The sequence below is a fragment of the Andrena cerasifolii genome, chromosome 7 (genome assembly GCF_050908995.1).
Source record: "Andrena cerasifolii isolate SP2316 chromosome 7, iyAndCera1_principal, whole genome shotgun sequence".
Classification (NCBI taxonomy): Eukaryota; Metazoa; Arthropoda; class Insecta; order Hymenoptera; family Andrenidae; genus Andrena; species Andrena cerasifolii.
In genome coordinates this window covers 2,119,197-2,145,019 of record NC_135124.1, presented here as the reverse complement: position 1 = coordinate 2,145,019, position 25,823 = coordinate 2,119,197, and the positions used below count along the sequence as shown (strand labels likewise).

Sequence of the window (25,823 nt, the reverse complement as noted above, 5' to 3'; positions counted from 1 at the left end):
TATCATTACTTTCATAAATTGAGAAATTAAATTTTTATTCAATTATGTGTTAGTTCTGCAAACCTCAGAATTTATTATTCTGTTTTTTTTTTATAATTTTATCCTTAATGCAGTGCATGCAGAGATCGGACTAACGGGTAACTAATGGGACGTGTCTTTGATTGTAGCGGTGTTTGAATATTTTTCTACAATTATTGTGGCTGAATGTTTTAACCTTTTACCTACTCAACACCACGCCTATACCGGCTTCTGTTAATGTAATCTGCTGGATTACCTGGGCCGGGAAATTCCCAATAGCTCTTTGCGACGTTAATTTGAAAGAGACCATATTAAAATTTTCTGACCTCGGGCATCACTGCTGTCCAGCGGCCGCTGGCAGCTCTCCGCTGGGCCGGTGCATGGTTGAAGTGGAATGCGTCCGTGAGGCGCTGTTGCCATTTTACAAGCTCGCGCGAGCGCGGGTTGCAGGATAAAACGCTGACCCTGTATATTATGTACATAATAGTATCGCAACTGCAAAAGAAACGTTCACACGTATAGCAGTCGCAGCATTTTTCAAAAATTAAATTCAGGGATAGAAACATTGCCTCCGTTAAGAAATTAGAAGGCAAAGTAAGTGCATCCACTCTATCCAATAGGATCATATAGGTATGTATTTAAATTACCACCATAATATATAGGTATTCCTAATGTACATTTCTACATATTCCCAGAATTGTACGAATTCGATAACTACGTGCAAAAGTAGAGCTGTTGCTCAATTGCCTTCGAGAAAACAGATGACATCTCCCATACACGCGTGACACTAAACTTAACGATCCTCCTCACTGAAGAACTTATTAACAACACCTGCAGTTGCTCACTTGACGCGCCGAAGCCACTGGGCGTACACTCGATCCTTGGAATTTTCAGTTTTTATTATCTCCCACGCCGGTATTCTCGGTCAGCTTCTTTGTTAGACGGAGCGTCGCCGCTGCTCCTCGATTATAAGAGATTTATTTTGGGGCAAGGAACCTACGACAAACAGGTCGTGGTACTTAATTACGTCGGATACTCCTTTTGTGAGGATCACATGTGTTGCACCCACTCCTTTTATCAAGCGCTACAGCGTAATTAGAACACGCCCTAAGGCCGCCTTCATTTTGAAACCGAGCCGGTCAGGTTCTTATGCCTTACGGGGACTATACATTATAGACTATGCTTAGCGCATGGAAACGAGTACTAACTGAACTGCATGCGACTGCAATTAACATCGGTTGCCTCTCGTTGCACAGTTCATTTGTCTGTACGGGCGCCTGTATCTATGCCTGGGCCCGCCACAATCATAAAATTTAGCACTCCTCACTGTAAGTACCTATGTACTTATGTACTGCTTAAGGGGAGAATCCTATTTTATGGGCTAAACACATAGTAAAATTTGGGATTTTTTTAAAAAAAAACTAGCGATTCGATTCATCTGAAATTTGGATTATGTGTTGATGCATCTTTGTAGAAGTTGCGATTTTTTTTTTATTAAATTTCAATCATGAATATAGGAGCTATGCATGATCCACCAACCCGCCGCGCAAAATGCGTCGTCCGCTAGTGTGCACGATATTTACCTTCCAGGTAATCTGAAACAGAAAAATGAAACGGCGTTTTAGTTTATATATACGTAGCTTCAGTTCTATGAACCAGAACACCGATAAGTTATATACTTATTTTGTTACATAAGGAAATTGGCGCAAAACTGGATAGCGAAAATTAAAGCTTCAGACCTTTCTGTTTGACAACTCGCCAGTCTCCTCAATAAATTCTTTTGTTTTATTCTGGTTCACCAAAATGAAGCTACACACGTATATGTATAAAGTAAAACGCCGTTTCATTCTTCTGTTTCGGATTAGCTGGAAGATAAATATCATGCACATCAGCGGACGATGAATTTTGCACAGCGTGTTGGTGGATTGTGCATAAGTCCTACATTTATTATTAAAACTTAATAAAAAAGAAACTGCAACATCTGCAAAGTTGTGCAACAGCATGGTTCAAATTTCAGATAAATCGAATCGCTAGTCTCTTAAAAATAAAATCCCAAATTTTGCTATGTTTTTAGCCCCAAAAATAGGATTCCCCCCTTTAATCGCGAGGATTAACATTCTGTTTTGCACTTGCACGCACGCTTTTACGTTAACACATCCTACATATGTATGGAATATGTATCAATGAAGAATTTCGTTACACCTACACTACCTGCCGCAAAATTTTGCCCACTTGTACGAATAACGTTTATCATTAGAATAAATTAACGTAAAGTAAGGTGGCTAATAAAAACTGGAAACATCTAAACATTTTGCATTTATTTATAAGTGATTTCCACGGAAGTTCCTTGTGTTATTCACATTTTAAGTTCACCCACATTGGCCTATGTTTCTAATAACACCAGAGTAGGATTCTCTTCAAATTATTTTCTTTGTATCGTCTCATATTTTACTTTGTTCTTCTTGTATAAGAATCCACGAGTTATCAGAAGATTCTGAGATACCTATTACCTGAATATTTTTTCTAAAAGTATATTAATTAGTATTTGTGCTCTACAATCTACAGTAAAGTAGAAGTAATTGTGTTCTAACTTTTTTCAGTAATAATTTCCTAATGAACGATTTTCACATGATATTTACATATGCTCTTATTCTAATGTAGAGGATAGTTTAAAAAAATTCGTCCGACGTTTGGAAATACAGGAAATATGATATAATACATCAGAATACTTGCTAATCAAAAATATGCACCGTAAGTAACGGTCGAATAGGTAGTGGCAGAAGGAGTTCCTTTTCTTGTTTCTCTGTGCAGGCTAAACTTGAAAAATGTTCAAATGTTCCACGCTCCATTTCGCGTCAGTCCGCAAAATGCAAATACCTACTCGAAGCGAATCCAAGGCTTTTATCGGCAATGCGTGTATAGCTGTATACCCACGATCAGTTTGCTTACGAGTTTCGACCAAATGAAATTTCTCACGTATCTAATAGTAATAGTTCAAAAGGTCGTCTTCCTCTTAGAGGACGTCTTTTCCGTGCTTGGAGGGAAAAAGAACCACTTGCATAATTTGTTTAACCGCGTTGCTCCCCTCAACTCTGTTTGACCTAAATTGGCTTGTATTTTCATGTGGTATGTACATACATACGAAATTATTACGAAAGTTTTTTTAACATTTTCTGATTTCATTTTTACGTTAAATTTTACTTTTTGGTTTTAAAAGCTTTTTTCGGGTCTTCTGTATCTTTATTTTCTACAAGAGCAAATAATTTCGGAACTAATGGATACACGAATAGGAGAAGGATTAGTAAAAAATGTATGTTAAACGATTTTATTAAAAATGTAGTAAAAACTAAATTAAAATGCACTAAAAACTAAGAAGTAAATATTTTCTTGTACTTCAATTTTGATGGTGTTAATATCACTTTAAATAAAATCGTGGGGCACGATATTTCATAGATTTTATTTAAAGTGATATTAACACCATCAAAATTGAAGGAAAAGAAAAGAATTATTTTTTAGTTTTTAGTGCATTTTAATTTAGATTTTACTATATTTTTAATAAAATCGATTAACATAATTTTTTTTTATATATTTTTCATTTTCTAATTTTTAGTGTTTGTGGATTTATATTTCACAGCTCAGACTTCTTTACAAATATCTTTTATGGCTGTATACAGTTTAACAGTTTGCTTAAACGTTGTGGTGCTACAGTCACTAAAAAATAATTTTTTTCTTGTACTCCTGTCTCGAACGCCTGCAAAGTTTTAGTTTTACTATTCGTACATACGTGACGGATCATTTCTTGATAAATTGTGTATTTTCGGAAATCGCGATGCGACTAGCGTCCCGAACGCAACGGCTTTTTGTCGTTTTCGTAAAGAACGCGAGTGACTCATTTCAAGTCGTTTGGAGTTATGGCTTATATTTATTGATGACTGGGTAATTTTTTCACCCGCTCGGGCTTAATTTTTTTTTTTAACTCTCGGGCGGGCGCGCCTATGAGAGGTACACGAGCAGACGCGTGGTGAACTCAGTTCATCAGTTGAAAATAATCATTTTAGCCCCCTTATATATTACACTTCAGAAACGATTTCTCTGTTGACAGTGGTAACTTAAATTAAATGTGGTGGGAAAATATTAGCAATGTATCCAAAAATGCAGTAAATGTATTTAAAAACACAAAAATAGTATATGTAAAACATTTTTAACATCAAAAATGAAAATCAACTGGCGCAAGCATCATAGGGTTCTTGAAACACACCACGATCGCGCGGAGAGAATGTTTGTATTACCGAGACCTAATGAAGGAAATACGCAGATCGGTGAACGGAGTTCACAAATCGCGCCCGCTCGAGGGTTAAATATTGTATTGTCATCCAAACTACGCACGCCTGCAAAGTTTCAAAACAATTGGATAGTTGGAAGTGGGTTAAATTCGAGTTACCAGATTTGAACCATACAAACATACAACCATACAAACATACAACCATACAACCATACAAACATACAAACATATAAACAAACAAACATACAAACATACACGCATACAAGCATACAAGCATACAAGCATACAAGCATACAAGCATACAAACATACAAGCATACAAACATACAAGCAAACAAACATACAAACATACACACATACAACCATACAACCATACAACCATACAAGCATACAAACATACAAACATATAAATAAACAAACAAACAAATATACAAACATACAAACATACAAACATACAAGCATACAAGTATACAAGCATACAAACATACAAACATACAAACATACAAACATACAAACATACAAATAAACAACCATACAAACATACAAACATACAACCATACAAACATACAAGCATACAAACATACAAATAAACAACCATACAAACATACAACCATACAAACATACAACCATACAAACATACAAGCATACAAACATACAAACATACACACATACAAACATACAAACATACAAACATACAAACATACAAACATACAAACAAACAAACACAGGACCGAATCTGAATAAAATCGTTTAAAAACTATTCATTTCCTTCTTTTCGAACCTAAACAGTTGACTCTGTAAAAGGAATTGTGTTAATCTACCCAAAGTAGATTGTGTGAATCCTTGAAATATCTTTTAATTAAATGATAATACAGTTCGTAATAATTTAAAGTACCTTCGGCCGAATCTACTCAAATAATTTTATACTCTCGAAATTTAAAAATAGTCGAATGTAACGAATATTTTCCAAATATTACTGAAATATGAAAGTGCTTGTGAGCTTGAATGACTCGAATAATGCGTGTATTAACTTGATTGGAAAGGTAATACATACAACAATTACAAAACCTGCATGTATGTATATTTAGTTTCAGTATCGACAGGGGCCATCTTTTATATTACGAGTATATGCTTTTAAACAAGTATGTTTAGACTAATAAATAATCAAATAAACTGTGGTTGCAATTTTTAAATAAAGAGCAAATACGTTTTAAAATCCACAGTAACAACTATATAGATACACATCAATATACACGTTCCAATTATGTAGTAATTTTTGCTAAGTAAAGCTTTGAATACATTTTGCTCCATTGTACATATATTTTCGCGTGACGTACGTATCCTAAAAGGCACCTACTTACTTAATAATATAATAATTAATTACGCGCAAAGCAATATTCTCCCAATTCTATTAGTTATTAAAAGTGTAAAATAATATTTTCAACCTAACAATTTTTTCGCAAGTTTGCCATTTTAGGAAAAGGCCAAAGAATTGCACAATGAATGGCACAATGTGCATATACAGGAGTACTTAACAAAATGGAAGTCAAAATGCAGGAAGTCCTTTCTAAGCAAATAAAATAGAGGACTCCGTGTTGGACGGGAATGCGACACGTCACGTCCGAAGCTGAGAATTTCATCATGCAAGTAGCGCGACTAATTTTTTCATTATTGTGTTTGGCAGAGGCTGACAGAGACTGTTGGACGAAGTCCCCGGCGCGCGATTACGTTGCATACAGCTACGGATGAGTCATCTAATTGTTGGGTAGTCCGTTAAATGCAGTTTATGCCCGTGGATGCGTACAGCTCTGCGAATGCGTCGCAGACATTCAACGGTGCCACCGCTGCTGGGTGATAGCTGGCAATACGATATCATTTTGTATTGATTAGCCGCGAGCGCACAGCCGACAATTTTTACCAAGGTAATCCTTGCACGCACGAATGTCACGAAAACTGTATCGGGGCACGATATCGAAGTGTGTGCTGGTGTGTGGGTGGATTAGTACCGAACATTTGCTGTTGCCTAAATGTTCGTTACAACTGAAATTGAAACGCATTCAATTGACCTACACTGCAAGATCGTTACCGCTAACTGCTCACCGAGTTTTACGTTAAATGCTTGTACGATTAATTGCGCCACGATAGAATTAGTCTTCTATTCCCCGCAATTGCGTAATCACGTTGCTGTTAACGCGAAGCATGTAAAAAGCTTTGAATAGTATATAGGGTGACCGGTTATTCACTGCTCTAGATTAGGGAGGTAAAATGAGGAAAAAAATGTTCTATAAACATGGTGCCAGAAACGAGCACTTAACCCGGCGGGAGGCGCACCCCATACTGTAACACAGGTTGCCGCTACCGGGTCAAAAATACCTAAAATTGAAACGTAAAAATCACGGTTTCAGAATATATTTTTTTTAACTTTGTAATTTTTATGTTAAAGTACAGTGTTTTAAGAATCAAAGAAAATTTATGAAATATCTTAAAATCTTAATTAAAGTTCTTTAAAAAATTGTAACAAAAACTCAGTCTTCATATTTTAGCAACTACCGCCTCTGTGGTAAATTTTACCCAGTAGCGCCTCCCGCCGAATTAATGAGATAGCTTTACGTTTTGAAAGATTACCACTACTTACATAGGTATGTTGCAAAATAATATGTACATATGTATCTAGATATCCAAAATGACCATCATGATATCTGCGGTGATATAGGTGCTCTTTTTTTTGATAAATAAATAAATCTACGTTTGTGATGAGTTTATCAGTTCAGATTACCGCTACGCGCTGCCATTTCTGGTTACGTCTTTGTAAAGATTTATATCTCATAGGTACCTACAATCGGTGTATCACATCATGTTTCTTAAACGTTTGTTTGTTTGTTTGTATGTTTGTATGGTTCAAATCTGGCAACTCAAATTTAACCCACTTCCAACTATCCAATTGTTTTGAAACTTTGCAGCCGTGCGTAGTTTGGATGACAATACAATATTTAAAAAAAAAAAATTAAGCCCGAGCGGGTGAAAAAATTGTTGGATTACTATAATTATTAAAAGGCAAAAATGACTGAATATTCAGGGAAACCTGAATATAGTAAAAGATAATGATACGTGTGCAGAGTGTCTTTTTGTTTCAATATCTGGCAACGGTGATAAAACAGACCGTTGTTAGAGAAGAGCTCACTTCTGTTCGGTATACTGTCTTTGAAAGACTTTCTTTCCTAGCTGCTAAAAATAAAATTAAAATATAAATCTAGAAGGCTGATTTATTTAATATCCAATTTCCAATAAAAATTACCCAGTCATCAATAAATATAAGCCATAACTCCAAACGACTTGAAATGAGCCACTCGCGTTCTTTACGAAAACGACAAAAACCCGCTGCGTTCGGGACGCTAGTCGCATCGACATGAAATCAGCCTATAACCACAATTCAAAACAATTCGAAATCAGCTTAGCTACGTTATATATTAGCAAAGCGATTTCAATAAAAAAATATATAAAAAAATTATGTTAAACGATTTTATTAAAAATGTAGTAAAAACTAAATTAAAATGCACTAAAAACTAAAAAATAATTCTTTTGTTGTACTTCAATTTTGATGGTGTTAATATCACTTTAAATAAAATCGTGGGGCACCATGCGCAACCAGAAGTTGAAGTATTAAAGTGATTCATATCCTGTTATGAAATATCGTGCCCCACGATTTTATTTAAAGTGATATTAACACCATCAAAATTGAAGTACAAGAAAATAATTATTTTTTAGTTTTTAGTGCATTTTAATTTAGTTTTTACTACATTTTTAATAAAATCGTTTAACATAAAAATTTAATTTATATATTTTTTATATGCATGTAAAACAGTTTTTTCTTCCTTTTATTACCCCAATCACCTGCCTTAAGGAGACCAGTGAATGAATAACCGGCCACTCTGTATATTTCTGTGATTTACCAGAATTCAGAATCGATCATTATACTTGAAACACCGCTGCTCATAGCTTTTCCAATCTCCTATCCGTTGCAAAGAAGGGAGTACGCGTAGAAGTATCAAAAGTACCTACACAAATAAATGACACAGGTTGTATGTAAGCATACTTTGCGAAAAATTAAAGAACAGTTAGGCAAGTAGGGTAGGCTGGGGCGGTAGTAACAGGGGAGGGGGGGGGGGCGAATGTAACACGCTAAATATCTCAAAACATATAATAAATATTAACACCAATTTTGGATATATGATGAACAATGACATTTGGAATACACACATCCATGTCCTAAGAGTACAGATACGCAATGAACATGGGTAGTGGACAAAATAACTTTTCGATACCCTAAAACAGCGTTGCCCCGATGGGCGGTCCGAGAGCACAAGCATCCATCGCGTTTTCCAAAGCTCGCGTGGAAGGGGGCGCTCGAAGCCAATGAAGTTGCGGGCATGTAACGGATGGGTTACATGCTGATGACTTTAATCATGTCGATTAAATTGATTTGATTTATAGTTACAGGCTGATTTCAAGTCCTTTGGATTTGTGGTTATGGGATATATTAAAGTTATTCATAACTGGATCATATTTTAAACCCCTGGGAGGGGGGGGGGGTTCTTTTTCTTCATAATTCTGTATTGTCATCCAAACTGCGTATGCCTGCAAAGTTTCAAGTCTATTGGATAGTTGGAAGTGGGTTGAAATTGAGTTTCTAGATTTGAACTTATAGTCACTCGGTAACTCGGGAGGTAACGGCGTACGTGAGAACGATCGCCGTCGGAAGGACCCGAATCCATCCGACGATCAGTTACCAGTCGACTTCGATGGCGTGCGTTAAGCAGTCACGCATTAGTGTGTGTTCTCTTATGTCCTGTTCTTTCAATATATATTATATCTCTATTTTCTATAAGGCCCGTTATTACTGAGCCATCCTACCTACTACAAACTAAACAAACAAACATACAAACGAACAAATAAACAAAGGATTGAAGCTGAATAAAAATCGTTTAATAAGAAACTTTTTGTTAATCAGAGGTGTAAGTGGCACTGTTCACGTATATTACGTCCAATTGTATAATATTATTGTTTAATCATTAGTCAATTCCTGTTTATTTTCCCAATTCCTAAAATATAGAACACTGAGGCTCCAAGAGTCCCAGTTACATAAGCCTACGTGTACGAGCCTACACGCGCACTACTAGAGTTTTCCTCATCCGTTACATGCCCGCAACTTCACCGGTTTCGAGCGCCACCTTCCGCGAACTTTGGAAAACGCGATGCATGCTCGTGCTCTCGGACCGCCCATCGGAGCAACGCTGCCCTAAAGTAACTTTTTCTTTTTGTAACATCGGCAGTCAGGGTCAGTTTTACCGCAACAGAATCGAATAGTGACAAAGAAGGCGAGTAATATTGTCTTGTTTGCATCGGATCCTATACCACAGCACAAGCAAACCAAATGAAAAATGGGTGTAATATACTGAATGTGAGGATTGAGCAGATGAAGAATGCACCAGCCAAAACGTTCTTTTATTTCTGCCACAATTGCGGTACCACATAATTGGTTATAGATTTTACATTTCTCATTTATTATTATAATTTAAATCAATAAATATTGTAATTTTGTTAAAGTTAAATTTGTGCTGCTATCGACTGACTTAAACTTGTAATATAAACACTCCGTTTGCAAGTATGTTTTTGTTAAATTTGTTAAACTGTAATTGGACCTTTTTTAAAGTAGTATTGATCGTTACTTAGCACTTTTAAGAGACTCGTTAGTCAAAATTTATAATTTAAGTTCAAAAACACGGGCGGGGGCGATTGTAACATCGGTAGTCGGGGTCGGTTTTACCGCAACAGAATCGAATAGTGACAAAGAAGGCGAGTAATATTGTCTCGTTTGCATCGAATCCTATACCACAGCACAAGCAAACCAAATGAAAAATGGGTGCAATATACTGAATCTGAGGATTGAGCAGATGAAGAATGCACCAGCCAAAACGTTCTTTTATTTCTGCCACAATTGCGGTACCACATAATTGGTTATAGATTTTACATTTTTCATTTATTATTATAATTTAAATCAATAAATATTTTAATTTTTAAAGTTAAATTTGCGCTACTATCGACTCCATGCAGTGTTACAACTCACCCGGGGTCAGGGACGGCTGTAACACTTTACCCGCTTCTCATTTTATTAATAACTTGGATATTACTTGACGCATAGTGAAACTGTTGTGGCCCAATGATGTCAGATAAGTAAATAACATGTCCGAATAAGAATTTTTTATGTAAATGTAACAGTTACTGCGTAATCGTATTCCAAAGTCAAAGTGTTACTACCGCCCCGGTCTACCCTACAATTTGTGGCAAGTAGATTCTACGATTCCTTTTGCAGGATATTTCATCGAGCAACTCGAAAACTAAACCGATTCTATTTTCTTCTTGAAGTAACCGGGCTAAATGAACCATGTGTTATGTTATAATATCATAATTTTATTTGTAGAATAGTTTTCTGTAACTCCAAAGACAAAGAAAATATTTTCGATGAAAATGTTAGGCAACCGTTGTATCTGAAGTCAATGAGATCTCTTCGGTCACACGATGCTTGGGATATTTCATAAAGTTGTAGGTACCTATCGAATACCTTTATCTTCCCTACCTGATGCTTCTATGTCTATATGTGAAGAAGCAGCGAATGCGAACTTGTTTAGGGTTTGTTTAGGAATAACTTGGCATGAAGCCATTCGTCAGCTTTCAATGATCTGGCACATGGAAGTACAAAGAAAAGAGCCATCCATCCATATCCCTTCACGGAACACGCAGCTAATAATAATTTGACATTTGTTCTTGGCTTTTATAAAGTCTGGCGCTGTTTTCGAGCAAAAAAATTTAATTGCTCCTTTACCAATCACAATTTTGTTTACACTTTCCCCGAACAATACACGATACTACTGCTGTTATATGTAACAACATTACACCATTAGAGAACAGGAAGGTACTTTACATGTAAAAAATCTACTATTAAAAATCTCTCGACCGAGCTTTTCCTTTTAAGGGAAAACGATTTGAAAAATCATTAAATGCATGAAAAATTGGGGTATAAATTTGCGTGGTTCAGTTTAGGCGCCGCGACATTTCAGAGTAATATGTATAGCTATAGTATTTTAGTTATAGAAATAATGTTACACAGTCTTTTAATTGAAAAAAAAATATTTTGTGTTTAGTGGTAAGTTGCTGAGTGTATTCTCCTAATTGATGCACAAAATATGTGTAAAGTGTGTTTTATCGAGCCACTAATTGTAAGATGCTGTTGGTGATTACACACATTGCACAATGAATATTGAAACTCAACTTCTTCGAAAATGAATCCTCATGAAAAAAAACCTTATTAACACAATATTAACTTGTTTTTTTTTAGTAAGGAATTATCTTCCTATCGATTGTAACGTGAATATAAAGTTTGGGTTAGCTCGGGATTAGGTTCTTGACGTCTTTATTCACTTCTCGTTGTATTTTATTCAATTTCGCCCAGTAATGCTGTATTTCCATTATTTCGTCGCTGTTCTAGTTTTCGATACATTTGCCTTCTCATTTTGTAACGAAATTATGATATGACGTATCCTACTGCATTTTGTCCCATTTAAGGGGACATTCTACTCTCTCGGTCGAAAAATCCGCCACTTTTTGGTGATGGTTTTTATAATGAAATACAAGAAAAAATCTTTGTTGTTTGTTTATTTTACTTGTTTACTTAAATATTTCGCAGTGAAGTTGGCGTTCTCAGAATTGCTGGCGGTTGAAATTTCGCACGACTGGCTCATCGGAAATAAAAAAGCCAAACATATTTTTAATTTGCAGGAGTATGGCTATCTCGCTAACCATAAATATCTTAAATTTTTTTTTAATATTTTCCCACATTTTATATCTATTAAGCAGAGAAGAAATGCCCTTTTCGGTACTTTCAACTTTGATCGACTCCCATTTTAATAATTTTGCCCCGAAATTGTTCTTTCGTGGAAAGCGAGATAACCATACTCCTGCGAATTAGAAATATGTTTGGTTCTTTTATTTCCGATGATCCAGTCGTCCGAAATTTCAACCGCCAGCAATTCCGAAGCCGCCAACTTCACTGCGAAATATTTATGTGAACAAATGAAATAAACAAACAGCAAATATTATTTCTCGTATTTCAAGAGTGGTCCAATATAACCCCCGAAATTCGAAAACGTTAAGTGTTTATTTCATTATAAAAACCATCGCCGAAAAGTGGCAGATTTTTCGGCCGAGAGAGTAGAATGTCCCCTTAAGTGGGACAGTCAAACAGATAAATAAATCGCCATTTTCCCTGAGATTAATATGACGTAGAAAGTCGTAAAAGATGTCTAACTAATTGAATGTATTTAATTGTGTATCTCCCTCGCGCACTTTTGCAGCGTTAGATAGCCACGAATAAAACCCTACCGCTTCAGTGCAGTACGTAGTACCTAACTGGAACCCTATCCTTGCGCAATTTGTAAATATACTGCAGTTACACTACAGTCTACACAAACATATACATTTTTAAAGGTGGAATCAGACGGCGCGTGAATCGGCGAGCTTGCTCGGCTCGCCCAGGTTCGGCGAGTCGGCTTGGCGAGCGCGAGGTGACGAGCCACGACCGATCAGATGGCGCGCGGATCGGCGAGGTTGCTCGGCTCGGCCAGGCTCGCCCAGGTTCGGCAAGTCGGCCTGGCGAGTTTCAGTCGGCGAGCCACGACCGATCAGATGGCGCGCGGATCGGCGAGGTTGCTCGGCTCGGCCAGGCTCGCCCAGGTTCGGCAAGTCGGCATGCCGAGTTTCAGTCGGCGATCCATTAAGCCTAGTTTACATTAGTCAAGTAAACGGTACAGTAGAGTGGCGAGTGTGAAAAAGCGTATCTAACTCGACTAGTGTAAACAGTTGGTCGAGTAAAAAGTCGAGTAAACGGGCGAGTATTAGCCGAGTCGAGTGGTAGAGCGGACAGCATAGTAGCTGGGCCGAGCATTGGGCTCAGTTCACTAGGCTGAATTACTTGACTAATGTAAACAAAGCTTAACCGATCACACGGCACGTGTATCGGCGGGCTTCCTCGGCTCGCCCAGGTTCGGCGAGTCGGCTTGGCGAGCGCGAGGTGACGAGCCATGAGCGATCTCACGGCGCGTGAATCGGCGATTCGCGCGCAAAGATCGCCAATTCACGCGCCGTCTGATTCCACCTTAATAGCAGCCACTATGTGTGCATTAAGGAGGTTTGATACCGGAGCAAAAATAATGAGAAATCTTTGAAAAGTATTTTGATCTAATGTCCAAAGTGTAGTCCGCATTGTGTTAAAATTTCAAGTCGATTGACAGCACGGTTTATGAAAAAATTGAAATCAAAGTTGCGCTCTTATACACAGGCTGTTATGGGAGAAGCGATAAAATTTCTATAAAATGTTATACAGAGTCCTTAAAAATAGTGAGAAAGTCCTAAAAAATGTTGCAATGAAAAGCTTAAGTATTCCTATGAAATTCTAAAAAAAAAAATTGGACATTTACCGTACGGTTTATTAGATAATTGAATAAATAGACAGCAATGTGCTCGTATTTTGGAACTGCCTGAAGGAACTGTTTGAAACGTGGCAACGCTGTACGCCAGGTAGTCATCTATACAGCGTATACTTGTACAAAGGATACAGTAAAAATTTGTAAAAAACACTACCAAGCTGTAAACATGTATTTAGTAATTTGATGCGAACCAGTACGAACGCGCAAAGGGATGCCACAAGTGTAAAGTGGAAAGAGAAAAAAAGATGGACGCAAAGCGACGTTGCCGCATGTCGCTCGCATATTTTACGCTACTTTTAATGAAAATATTATATTCTTAACTGCATTAAACATACTTTTTGTTTAATTGAATTCCAAAACAAAATATGTAGTAATAATTTTATTAGGAATAGACATGTAAATAACATTTTTGTCTACATAATTTTTTTTATCTAAGATTGGTATCACTGCAGAGCTCCCATGTATAAGCATATGCTTACCCCTCTCGCCGCCTGCCCCGCAAGTGAGGTATCGAACCTCCTTAAAGCTGCTCGAGTACTCGGAAAAAGCGAGCCGAGCCAGGCTCGGTTTTTCGAGCCGAGCCGAGCCGAGTACCCGTAAAAACCGAGTAGCTCGAAAGAACCGAGCGGCTCGATAAAACCGAGTAGCTCGAAAAAATCGAGCGGCTCGATAAAACCGAGTAGCTCGAAAAAATCGAGCGGCTCGATAAAACCGAGTAACTCGAAAGAACCGAGCGGCTCGATAAAACCGAGTTACTCGAATTTTTTCGAGCAGCCCGAAAGAATCGAGAAGCTTGAATTTTTTCGAGCGACTCGAATATACCTGGAGCAGATCGAAATTTTCGAGCAGACCGACTGTGTCGAGTAGCTTGAAGTTTGAAGCTTGAACGTTTCGGGCAATACGAATGTTTTTAAATAATGGTTCTCAATAAGTAATGTGAATAATTAAAATGTAAGCTATAAATGGAAATATTCTGTAACTTTTGAAAATAAGTACTAAATTCAAATCTTTCTTTTTTTCCTTTTTTTGTGTATTTATGAACGTAATCATACACTTCTCTTTATGTTATGTTTCTTTTCTTCTTACATTTTTCTTCGTAACCTAAAATATTCGAAACATTCGTATTGCCCGAAACGTTCAAGCTTCAAGGTTCAAGCTACTCGAGACAGTCGGTCTACTCGAAAATTTCGATCTGCTCCAAGTATATTCGAGCCACTCGAAAAAATTCGAGTTTCTCGATTTTTTCGGGCCACTCGGTTCTTTCGAGCCGCTCGAAAAAATTCGAGCTACTCGGTTTTATCAAGCCGATCGGTTTTTTCAAGTTACCCGGTTTTTACTAGGGCTCTTATTATCCGGATATCCGAGTATCTGGATTTGCTCGTTATAGCTCGAAATCCGGACCGAAATCCGGATCTGAATATCCGGATATTAGTGCTTCGATCCGAGTATCCGAGTACCCGGTTTCGGATATTTTATCATCATGGCTGAATAAAGCTTTCTTTATATCGATTCTAATTAAAGAGGGCAAGTTTAAGTAAAGTGATTAAAACAAGAAATGCGAAGGTAATTATATTAATATTTTATTTACAGTTATACACACTAAGATAATAACTTCCTATTTTGTTACGAAAAAACAAGTTTATTTACATTTTCCGGTGACAAACATGATCTTTTATGGATAATATGGTGGTTATAATATTATCCGCTGTAAAGAAGACCCTCTCCGAAGTTACTAATGTTGCAGGTATGCATACATGGGTATTTTTTGTTAAGGAAGCCATTTTTGGATATTTAGTTTCTCTTAATTTCCCTTAAATATTCGGGTACTCGAATCTAAATTAAATAAGTATCCGGATATCCGAATATACATTTTGTGGGTATCCGTGTACTCGGATACTCAAGACTCGGATACTCTAGACTCGGATACTGAAGACTCGGATACTCAAGACTCGGATACTCAAGACTCGGATACTCAAGACTCGGATACTCAAGACTCGGATACTCAAGACTCGGATACTCAAGACTCGGATACTGAAGACTCGGATACTGAAGACTCGGATACTCAAGACTCGGATACTCAAGACTCGGATACTCAAGACTCGGATACTCAAGACTCGAATACTCAAGACTCGGATACTCAAGACTCGGATACTCAAGACTCGGATACCCAAGACTCGGATATCCGTAAATCCCAGAAATAGTAAGAGCCCTAATTTTCACGGGTACTCGGCTCGACTCGGTCCGAACTTCAAGCTACTCGAATATTCGAGTACTCGAACAGCCTTAGTGTACATGCGTATAATAATGAAGAATGGGAGCTATACTTCGACTGAAAATGCATTTCGAAATATGCTGTCGATCCATCAAAATAGCTCCAATGCCGCATAAAGTATAACTTGAATATTGAAAAAATATATGTATACACAGAAGTTATAATGAATTTGCTTCTATCATAGTAGAATACATTCAATAGTACATTGCACTTGTTTTTGTTTTGTATACCATGGGAATTCCCGTTTATTAAATAAATAAATAATTTATACATGTGCATATGTACATGATCGATGCTAATTTAATTATACTTCGCTGAAATTGATTAACCTTCTCTTTTTATTTACATTGCACTACGCACTGCGAAATGAAAAATCCAGAGTGTCTCTAAATGATTATTACACACTTTTACCTAAATTAATATCGAACAAAGTTACTACGATGCAACTTATTTTGTCCCGTCAAGGTTTTTTGTTTATTGCCACAAACAATTTTTCTTCTGCGAGCTGACTTTTGTCAAATATCGCAATTTTTCTGTTTGTACAAAGTAAAGAGATAAGAGGGTTAATTCTGAAATGTTTCTCCTTGATGAAGATATTTCAATAGCTATCGATCAATAGCATTTCTCCATTACCAAAAATCTAAGAACAATATTCACGGAGACAACTTCTCTCAACGAGCAATCGATATAAACTTCTTCGATTGGCGCATTGAATGGGCTCATCAAACAGAACAAATGATGCAATCTCGAATGTACGCTGCTCACGATTATTTCCTTTGAAAACGTTCTTACAACGCATGAAACTCGTCATCGTTCCAGGATGACCATTCTAAGATGTGCGAACACAATGTAAACCTTCAAATACCTAATTACGCTGTTTTGATTGCTACGAGAAAATTAACTCAAAGAGGTTCGTCATACGAATTTTCAAACAATTTACAATGCTTCACTTGGGCCTAGTTATCCAATGTATTCATTGTTGGTTGATTGCTTTCGGCATAACTAGGTCCACTTATGAGTTCCTTTGCGATAAATGATCAAATCAGGGAAAGAATCACGTTAAGCATTGGAAGAGAAGATTAAGAGAGTCCACAGTTGAGCACTATTCGAATTATGTATTTCGAATAAGCAGTAGGTATGTACAGTGGCTCACAACGTTTGAAAAAAAATGCAATTGGCAGGAGTAGCAAAAAAAAATAGTAAAGGTCGTTTTTTCAACTTTTTTGGGGGAGCCTGTAATGAAAATTCAAAAAATCTATTTGTAGATTGAAGTAAGTTGTATACGTGTCTAAAATTTCATGAAAATCGGTTAACGGTGCTCTGAGCTATAAACGCTTAAAGATCGCAGAATAAGGTTGAGAATCGCTGATTTTGGGAATTTCCGCGATTCTCGACCTTATTCGATTTTCTTGAAATTTTAGACACGTGTACAACTTACTTCAATCTACAAATGGGTTTTTTGAATTTTCATTACAGGCTCACAAAAAAAAAGTTTAAAAAACGACCTTTTCTATTTTTTGCTATTCCGACCAAGTGCATTTTTTTTTAAAACTTAGCAAACTAATCCTTCTAGCTTCTAAAAAAACTCAAGGCGTTTGGATTAATTTAAAAAAAAGTTATGCGATTTTAAAGAGTGTACGATTGTGGCTGTGAGCCACTGAATATGATATACCTATTTCATTTTTTGAAAAATCAAGCTTCGTACGGCAAAAAGTTATTGTAGCATTTTGACTTATTTTGACCTATAGAATCTCCGTCCTCTCACTTATACTACGCCTTGCGGCCCGTGGTGTAGGTATATTTGCTTTCTTGTACTGCGTAGTAAAGACAACATTCTAAATAATAATAAATAATAATTGTTCAAATAAAATCTCTTTAGTCGAACATGCTTATTCGTTAACGAATTACAAATGCTAAATATGATATCGAGCGAATGACAGAGGATGTGGATAACAAATAATGCGAATAAATAATCAATAAGAAATTATTCGAATATAAATATTATTCACCTTCTTATGCTATTCGAAGACATTCTTATTCTACGGCGAACATATTCTTTTGTAGTGGATAAAAACGTATTCGCTATTGATCGTCCGAATCAAATCGTGCACAACTCTGAAAAGGTCATATTAAAAATGAGGAGGCGCTTGAAAGGGGTATGTAATATGAAAGCTGTTTTTCTAATGGCACAAGCGAACTAAACAGATTACCAATTCATTTGGACGTGAGAAAAGGAGTCGGAAATGGTCACACCTACTAAATTTCTGTTTAAAATGTTCCAGCAATATCCGTGGCACGGGGGAATTAAAAGATTATCGCGAGATCGACGAATCCTGAAGGAACTCGGAGAATGCTAAGATATTGCTGGCGCAATTCGCTTGGCTTTAATGATTGGAAAGAGGAAGCTCAAGCTTATTCGCCAGGAAATAAGGACACAAATGGGAGCACAATGTGGAAAGGGGAAATAAACCGAGACTCTTCAACGCAACGGGCGATTGAAGTTGCGAATCTGAAGTATGGCTGGGACTATTTGTCGAATTTTTCGGTATTCGAATATTCGAATACTTCGGTTGCTCAATTATTTGGCGAATATAATTCGAATATCCAAGTATTCGAATACTATTCGAATATCCAAGTATTCGAATGCTATTCGAATATTTAAGTATTCGAATGCTATTCGAATATTTAAGTATTCGAATGCTATTCGAATACTTAAGTATTCGAATGCTATTCGAATACTTAAGTATTCGAATGCTATTCGAATATTTAAGTATTCGAATGTTATTCAAATATTTAAGTATTCGAATGCTATTCGAATATTTAAGTACTCGAATGCTATTCGAATATTTAAGTATTCGAATAGTATGGTGTGAATTATAAATTAAGTTCTTTAAGTTCATTTGTCAGGGTGAAATCTTGTAAGCTAATTTTGACCCACTTCACACCATACTGATGTATTCGAATAGTATTCGAATAATAACATCCGAATACTCAAATATTCGAAGTTTATTCGTAGCATTCGAATACTTGTAGAATATTCGAATATTAAATTATTCGAATAGTCCCAGCCCTAATCTGAAGGGACATGACGCTCAAATGACAATTCACTGTAAATTCTTCGAATCTTGTTGGCCGAGTTTCACAATTACACCCCTGATATCTATAAATGAAAAAAGAAACCACTTGAACGTTTCATCGAGAAAAGGACAGTCTTTAAATGTCGGGTGGCTCTCAATGCACGTAGATATCGACCCAACTAATTTTCACACGCTGTGATAAATTTGATAATCGTAGAAAATACGTTGTTAGTTCTTCTAGCCTAATGTTCGATCACGAGTTACACGAGCTTTGCGGAGATTCATTAGAGATTACCGGATCAGCGACACAGTCGAAAGATCGTGAGATATACCTATGTATAGTTGTGTATATGGGTCAGTTGTAAATAAACAGCCATGCTCGAACGTGTGAAGAACTCACTCACTATTCATGCGACAACCATGCCTGTTTCACTGTTTTAGAAGAAGATACGCAAAAAAGAGGATACGTCGAATCGGTCACCAAGTATCATTGTTGAAAGTGGAATAATATTCGTCGACCATCGATCGGGCAAAAACGCAACCAGAATGCAGCCTGAGCGTATGTAATCACCGCCAACTAAATAACAGACTTAAGGCGGAGCCACACATTCGACAGTCGACATTATATCTTCGCACTATGCGCTTATTCGGAGAATGACAAGCGTTTCGATTCGTGACCAGCAACTGCAAACATTCGTACAGAAACTCGCGCGAGCATTTGATAATAATCGGGGAATTTGCCAACGGCGCTAGATCCACAGATGTAGGTAGTTGCTCGCCGAATTCCGAATGTGTGGTTCCGCCTTTAGGCGTTAGACAGTCAATAAGCTGTCTCCATCGATTCAAACGAGAAAAAAGGTACAAAGTCAAAAAAAAAATCCGAACGAAGAAATTAGAATAGGTACCTATACCACACGAACCAAATACAAGCTTGTATAAATTTTTCACTCACAAAACTGGTTACATTTGAATGAAGTATCCTATTGGATAAAAATAATTATCATACTAATCGCATGAACGTTTGTGCAACGCTGCAGTTGCTTCGTGTGGCATAAGATGAAGAACAGAAAGGTGGACCGGGACGCAGAGATGTGAATCGCGATGAAGCCGAATCAGGGTGGAAAATAATAACTCACCCTCGAGCGTGGTGAGCTCCGGTGGCTCGGTGAGGCCGAGCGCCAGCTGATCCTTAATGATCCACCAGGAGATGAAGACCGTGCAGATGAGTCTGGCAGCGGAGCTCGACTTCCTGGTGGCATAGATAGGCGACGTGGACGACGGCAGGGACGCCGTCTGAGCGACGGCGTCAGAGGCGTGCATCTTCACGATTAGCCCTGATACGCGGCACTTTTCGCGCACTCTTCTCTTGCTCTCCTTCGACACCCCCCCTATACGCATACGTTGTACGCACCGTCGAGCACCTGCATGCAGGTCAAGCCTGCCGTACTTACTTCCGGTATCACATATCGGAGCGATCAGGCCGCGTGATCGATAGCACGCGCATACTTCCGCACGTTCCTCGGGCACCGTTCACGCAGACGAACAACAAATGTCGGGAGCTCCTCTTCTCTCTTACTGGCGGTGTCCGTATCCGTCGCCCCCTTGGCTCGCCCGTTTCGCTTCAAACAAACTCGGGTCGTAGAAGAGGAGGGTTCATGGGGACGCAACGCGACGCGACGCGACGCGCGATCGAGCTGGTCTGCCGCAACCACCACCCCCACCTTCACTGCTTGTCCGTGAACAATAAGTTCATGAGAGCAGATTGGGGAACGACACCGCGCTATTGCGCCCTTTCCTTCCTCCCTCGGTTACGTTACGAACTTTTCTTGTGACACGTCGCTACAATGGTAGACACCTGTGATCGAGGAGCACCCTCTGCCGCAGTGTCTCCGTCCTCTATCTCTTTAGGGGTACGTGTGCGGTGTGCGGTGTGCACCAACCGCACGAGCGTTCATAGAACGGCGAGGCCGAGCGAAACAACACCACCGTCCGCGATGCTGTGTACGCGACGGCCGAGCGTTCACGATATGGAGTCAGCAAACAACGACCGAATCGTTCGGGGGTGGTCGCGACGCCAGGGCGCCGACGTCCTGCGCAATGCACGCGAGAACCAGCACGCGTTAGGCTCCCTCCCTTCTCGCTGCCTGAACGTCGCAGGGGCGCAGAGCTTCTGAGTCATTCCTCGCGAAACAGCCGTCGATGTTCTACACCGCGACGTGAATATGCATGATCCTAGGTGAGGAACACGTCGTCGCCCCGTCAACAGCCGGGGTGGGGGTTTGCGTGCACCGTCGGCCGGTCGCGGCCCGCGGCGTCCGCGTCGTAGCGGTGTGCACCTAACCCCTGCCTAACGTGGCAACCGCGGATTAGTCGGCTCACCGAGATACGTTGTCGAGTCTCTTGTAAATATGGATCGTAAACAGAGGACACGTACCTATCTAACGGCTCGATGAATGTTTACCACGCTGCGCTGTAACCGCGTCGGAAGGTGCAAAACGCCCTCTTCATTCCCTTCCCTGGCTATAAAATAACGACGGGCGTACAGTTGACTCTGTTGTAAATTCTGTCATTTGGAATCACTGAGGATTATACTCGAATCTCAAATCTAATTGCCTTGGCGAGTCTTGGAGGTGTTGGTGTGGCTTGAACGTTTCCATGAGTCCACTTTTGCCGTGTGTGACAAAGTAGTGCTGGGTAAGCACACCTACATGACCTACATACCTATGTACATAGGTAGGTACGTAGGCATACACGTGTAAACATATACCTATATAAATGGATATTTATGGGGAGACATACACCTGACTTGTTGAGAGGCTAAAATCTGGCGTTCTTTTAGATTTTTTATGAAGAATGTATAAACATTATTATTATCGTCATTTTTTAGATATTAATTTAATCTCATCTCTGGCTATATTGATTAATATTTTTTATGTAAAAATATCGATCATACATTATATAGTTACAGGAGCTACTTAGTTCCACATGCGTCATTCGCTGCAGTGATGTGTGGTGCCCATTGCTAAGTAAACAAGTCTCACCAGAAAACATAAAACAAATTAAATTGTTTCTTAAAATATGTTAACAAATGCTGTTTCTGAGTAGAATGAGTTAAACGTTCTCATACACCTTATTAAAATGTATTTAATGTTGTGTAATATTAGTAAGTCAGAAGTAGATAAATACCTGCACAGTAAGGCGGAGCGGAAAATTTAAATTTGAATTTTCAGTTGGCCTGAGTGCGGGGTAGTTGTCTTTTGATTAATCAAACACAACTGTAAAAATTTTTGGAAAAATATTCATGTCTGCAGGTTCCTTTTTCTCCTGAAAATGATTATATGATTATATGATTACTAGTTTTCCTACTCGGCTTCACCCGAAATTTAGATTCTGATTTTATAAAAAAAAATTTTTTTTTGTGAAAATAGTCACATTCATCTGGATTAGCTAGACACAATCAGCTTGAGTTTACCATTCGAAAGTTTTTAAGATATGATTATATGATCATTTTTAGGATAAAAAGGAACCTGAAGACTTGAATATTTTTCCAATTTTTTTTTTTTACAGTTGTGTTTGGTTAATCAAAAGACAACTATCCCGCACCCAGGCCAACTGAAAATTCAAATTTAAATTTTCGCCTATATAGTATCGCTCCGCCCTACTGTACAGCTCTACTAGGAAGCAAACAAGTGCTGAAATCTTAAGTATTTTATGTATGTAGTTATCAATTGTTACTGAAAGGTTAGTTTCCGCAATGGAGGAGCAAGTAGAGAAGTCCTTAACGTCAGAGAAAGTTCAGCTGGCTATTAATTATGAAAGATATATATTAGAAATACTGCTAACTTATAACGCTAAAATTGATCTATACAGAAACTTTTTTCGCCAAAGTTTTGTTTCGTTATTCATTCCGCTACTCATTAGCAGTCTATTTTTTTCTATCTCATTGATTTATTTGCGATTATTTGTTTATATTTCAAACGTTACACTTCTCAGCAATAGGTATAGTTTAACGGGTATTTATCTACTTTCGAGTTATTAATTTACACAACATTAAAGACATTTTAATAAGGTGTATGAGAACGTTTAACTCCTTCTACGTCCACCAAAAAACGGAAGCACTATGTATATGTAGATTATACCGTTCAAAACAGTAAAAATGAGCCCAGTTTCAAGAGAAAAAAGCTCAAGGCTAATGTACTGAATATCATCGTTACAGAGCGACATGATCACCTGACAAGGGAACACCGCGAACCTGGACTCACCGATTGGAACGCAACTTTGTGGGTTTTTAGAGTGACTCAAAATAAGAACAACGGTGTGTTTCATGTGGGCCCTATCCCCCTTTAAGGGAGTGGAAACTAACCTCAAAATCAAATTGGCACTTCCACTTTTTCGCATATAACTCTCAAAGTACAACAGACAGAAAAAAATGTTTCAAACAAACGTTTAATGGTGCAATAAGCGCTACAAACTTTCCTTAACAAAAATTTTGAAAATAATTTTTTTCGTCTGTTATATATTTTTTTTAACTCTTTTCAAAATTTTGTTAACGGAAGTTTGTAGCGGTTATTGCACCATTAAATTTTTATTAGAAACATTTTTTTCTATCTGTTGACACTTTGAGAGTTATACGCGAAAAAGTGGAAGTGCCAATTTGACTTTGAGGTTAGTTTTCACCCCCTTAACCCGGGAGTAGGCGCGCCAAATAACTTGCGTTAGTAGGCGCACGTCGGTCATTTCGACCGATGGTAATGTAATCAGAAATAACTTAATAAAATGACTAAAATAATATAAATAATGCATAACATTGTATTTTACTTACTTCAGAATTGTTATACGTAAATACTCTTCAGTTTTTATGATAAAATGATTAATCGTATTATAATATTATGAGTTCTGGAAAATTTATTTTTATACAAATGATGCATTGTAATTGATTTTAAAAATAAAATGTTATATAAAAATTTGTGCGAATGCAAAATATAAAATTACATTGTCTATTTATCAATTCGAATTTATCACTTGATTTTTAATTTTCAACAATAGCAATTGTGTAATATATTTTGTATTTATATTTGTTTTTCAAAAAATATACTTATAAATTTATGGTTTCATAAACGTATTAAATATTTATATTTTCCTCGGATTAGAAACTGCATCTTGAGAATTAAGAATAAATACTTTCGTTTCCTTCGCTCAAAGTACACGCCTCCTCTACATCTGATATCTCTATATCCGCAGAATCAATTTCCGAATCTGTATCGTGATCGGATTGTATAACATAATCGGAATCTTCTGCGGAATCACTGATCTCGTCTTCAATGTTTCCAATCAATAAGAAATCTCGGAAATTAGTATTAGCCATGATTGCCATACAGTACGCGTCGTACGCGACAGACGAAATGAGACTAACGTTAGCAGGCGCGCTATGGTCGAAAAGACAGACGCGTAAAAATGTATGATTTAAAACCTACACGAGTGCACTAAGTGTCGCTCCGTAACATAAACACGTCAAGAACTCCTTCAAAGAGGAAAAGCTCCACGGAAAAAGTAAACAGTCGAACGCTATGAATCATGTTTCAAAACATATGAAATCGTCGGTCGAAAAGACCGACATGCGCCTACTCCCGGGTTAAAGGGCGATAGGGCCCAAATGAAAGAACCGTTGCTCCTGTTTTGAATCACTCTAAAAACCCGCAAAGTTGCGTTCCAATCGGTGAGTCCAGGTGTTCCCTTGTGAGTACATTTTCAATTACTTGAATCATTGTATATTTTGGCAGTATCGTGAAATTTTATGCTCGAAAGTCTGCGATATACGCTTTGAGTCGGCCTGTATAAGCATTTGTCAGTATTTTATTGATTTTCGACAATTCCTCTGTTCCCAATTTGTTTGCCATCAGTTATCTGCATGTATCGATCAATTGTAACCCGATACCGGGAGGAAGAAGACAGAGCATCATACATTTCCAATCAGACATTTCATCTATAGTTGGTGACACATGATGGAGGACGGTTTTATCAGAATTTTAAAATCGCCAATCTTGTTATTGCCTTGGGCGTTAATCGTGTATCGATTTTTATAATTGTCTCTACAGGTGTTCACTTGATACTTTATACGGTGGACTGATACTGTCAAAACTGCAGAAACATCGACAAATTTTCAGTTACAATTATTTGTTAATCTGTGAGATTTGAAGCAGCTAAAAGGTAGAATAACTTTATAACTGACATCGGCGTGTTTTCACGCTCGTGAGGCGAAACCTCGGAAAGCACAGAAAATATTGACGCAGGCAATTCCTTAATGTTTGCTTTGAATCCTGGTACCATTTTCACTGCGCCGCGCCGTGTTGGCTCACTGTAAACTACAAGGACATAAACAGGGCCGTTCCTGGGTTTTGGCCGCCCAAGTGCAAAAACAATATTGCCGCCCTTATTAATTTAATATTTTTTTATTAAGAATTTGATATGCAGTGTTTACTTTTATATCTATACTCCCTGTCATTTAAGAAGGAACCCGTTTCGCGCATGTAGAATGAGCTCATTGGCTCCGGAAGAGCGTTGGTGGGGGTACAGCCAATAGTGGCGTCTCCCGGCACCAATGAGCGTCAACCTGCGCAGAACCGGTCTAAACTCGTC

The 25,823-nt window shown here is 37.8% G+C and overlaps 1 protein-coding gene and 1 long non-coding RNA gene across 6 annotated transcripts in view; one reads left to right on the top strand and one right to left on the bottom strand.

Annotated features, from left to right (window-relative positions):
* Nucleotides 1–21,486, bottom strand: part of Jus (EB domain-containing julius seizure protein) — a 163,289-nt gene extending 141,803 nt beyond the window's left edge. Inside the window, exons 1-2 of one of the 5 annotated variants that reach the window (XM_076817061.1) lie at nucleotides 20,639–21,486; nucleotides 20,324–20,575 (exon numbers count right to left, since the gene is read on the bottom strand). In XM_076817061.1, coding sequence (XP_076673176.1) covers nucleotides 20,324–20,507 — 184 coding nt within the window. In that variant the 5' untranslated portion in view covers nucleotides 20,508–20,575; nucleotides 20,639–21,486. Of the gene's footprint in view, nucleotides 1–20,323 lie in introns of all 5 variants that reach the window. The other 4 variants (XR_013086083.1, XM_076817060.1, XM_076817064.1 and 1 more) reach the window with 4 other exon arrangements.
* Nucleotides 673–18,842, top strand: LOC143371137 (uncharacterized). The gene is made up of 3 exons (XR_013085978.1): nucleotides 673–1,346; nucleotides 5,984–6,221; nucleotides 18,393–18,842. It is a non-coding gene; the product is annotated as an uncharacterized LOC143371137 (long non-coding RNA).
* Nucleotides 21,487–25,823: the final 4,337 nt, after the last annotated feature.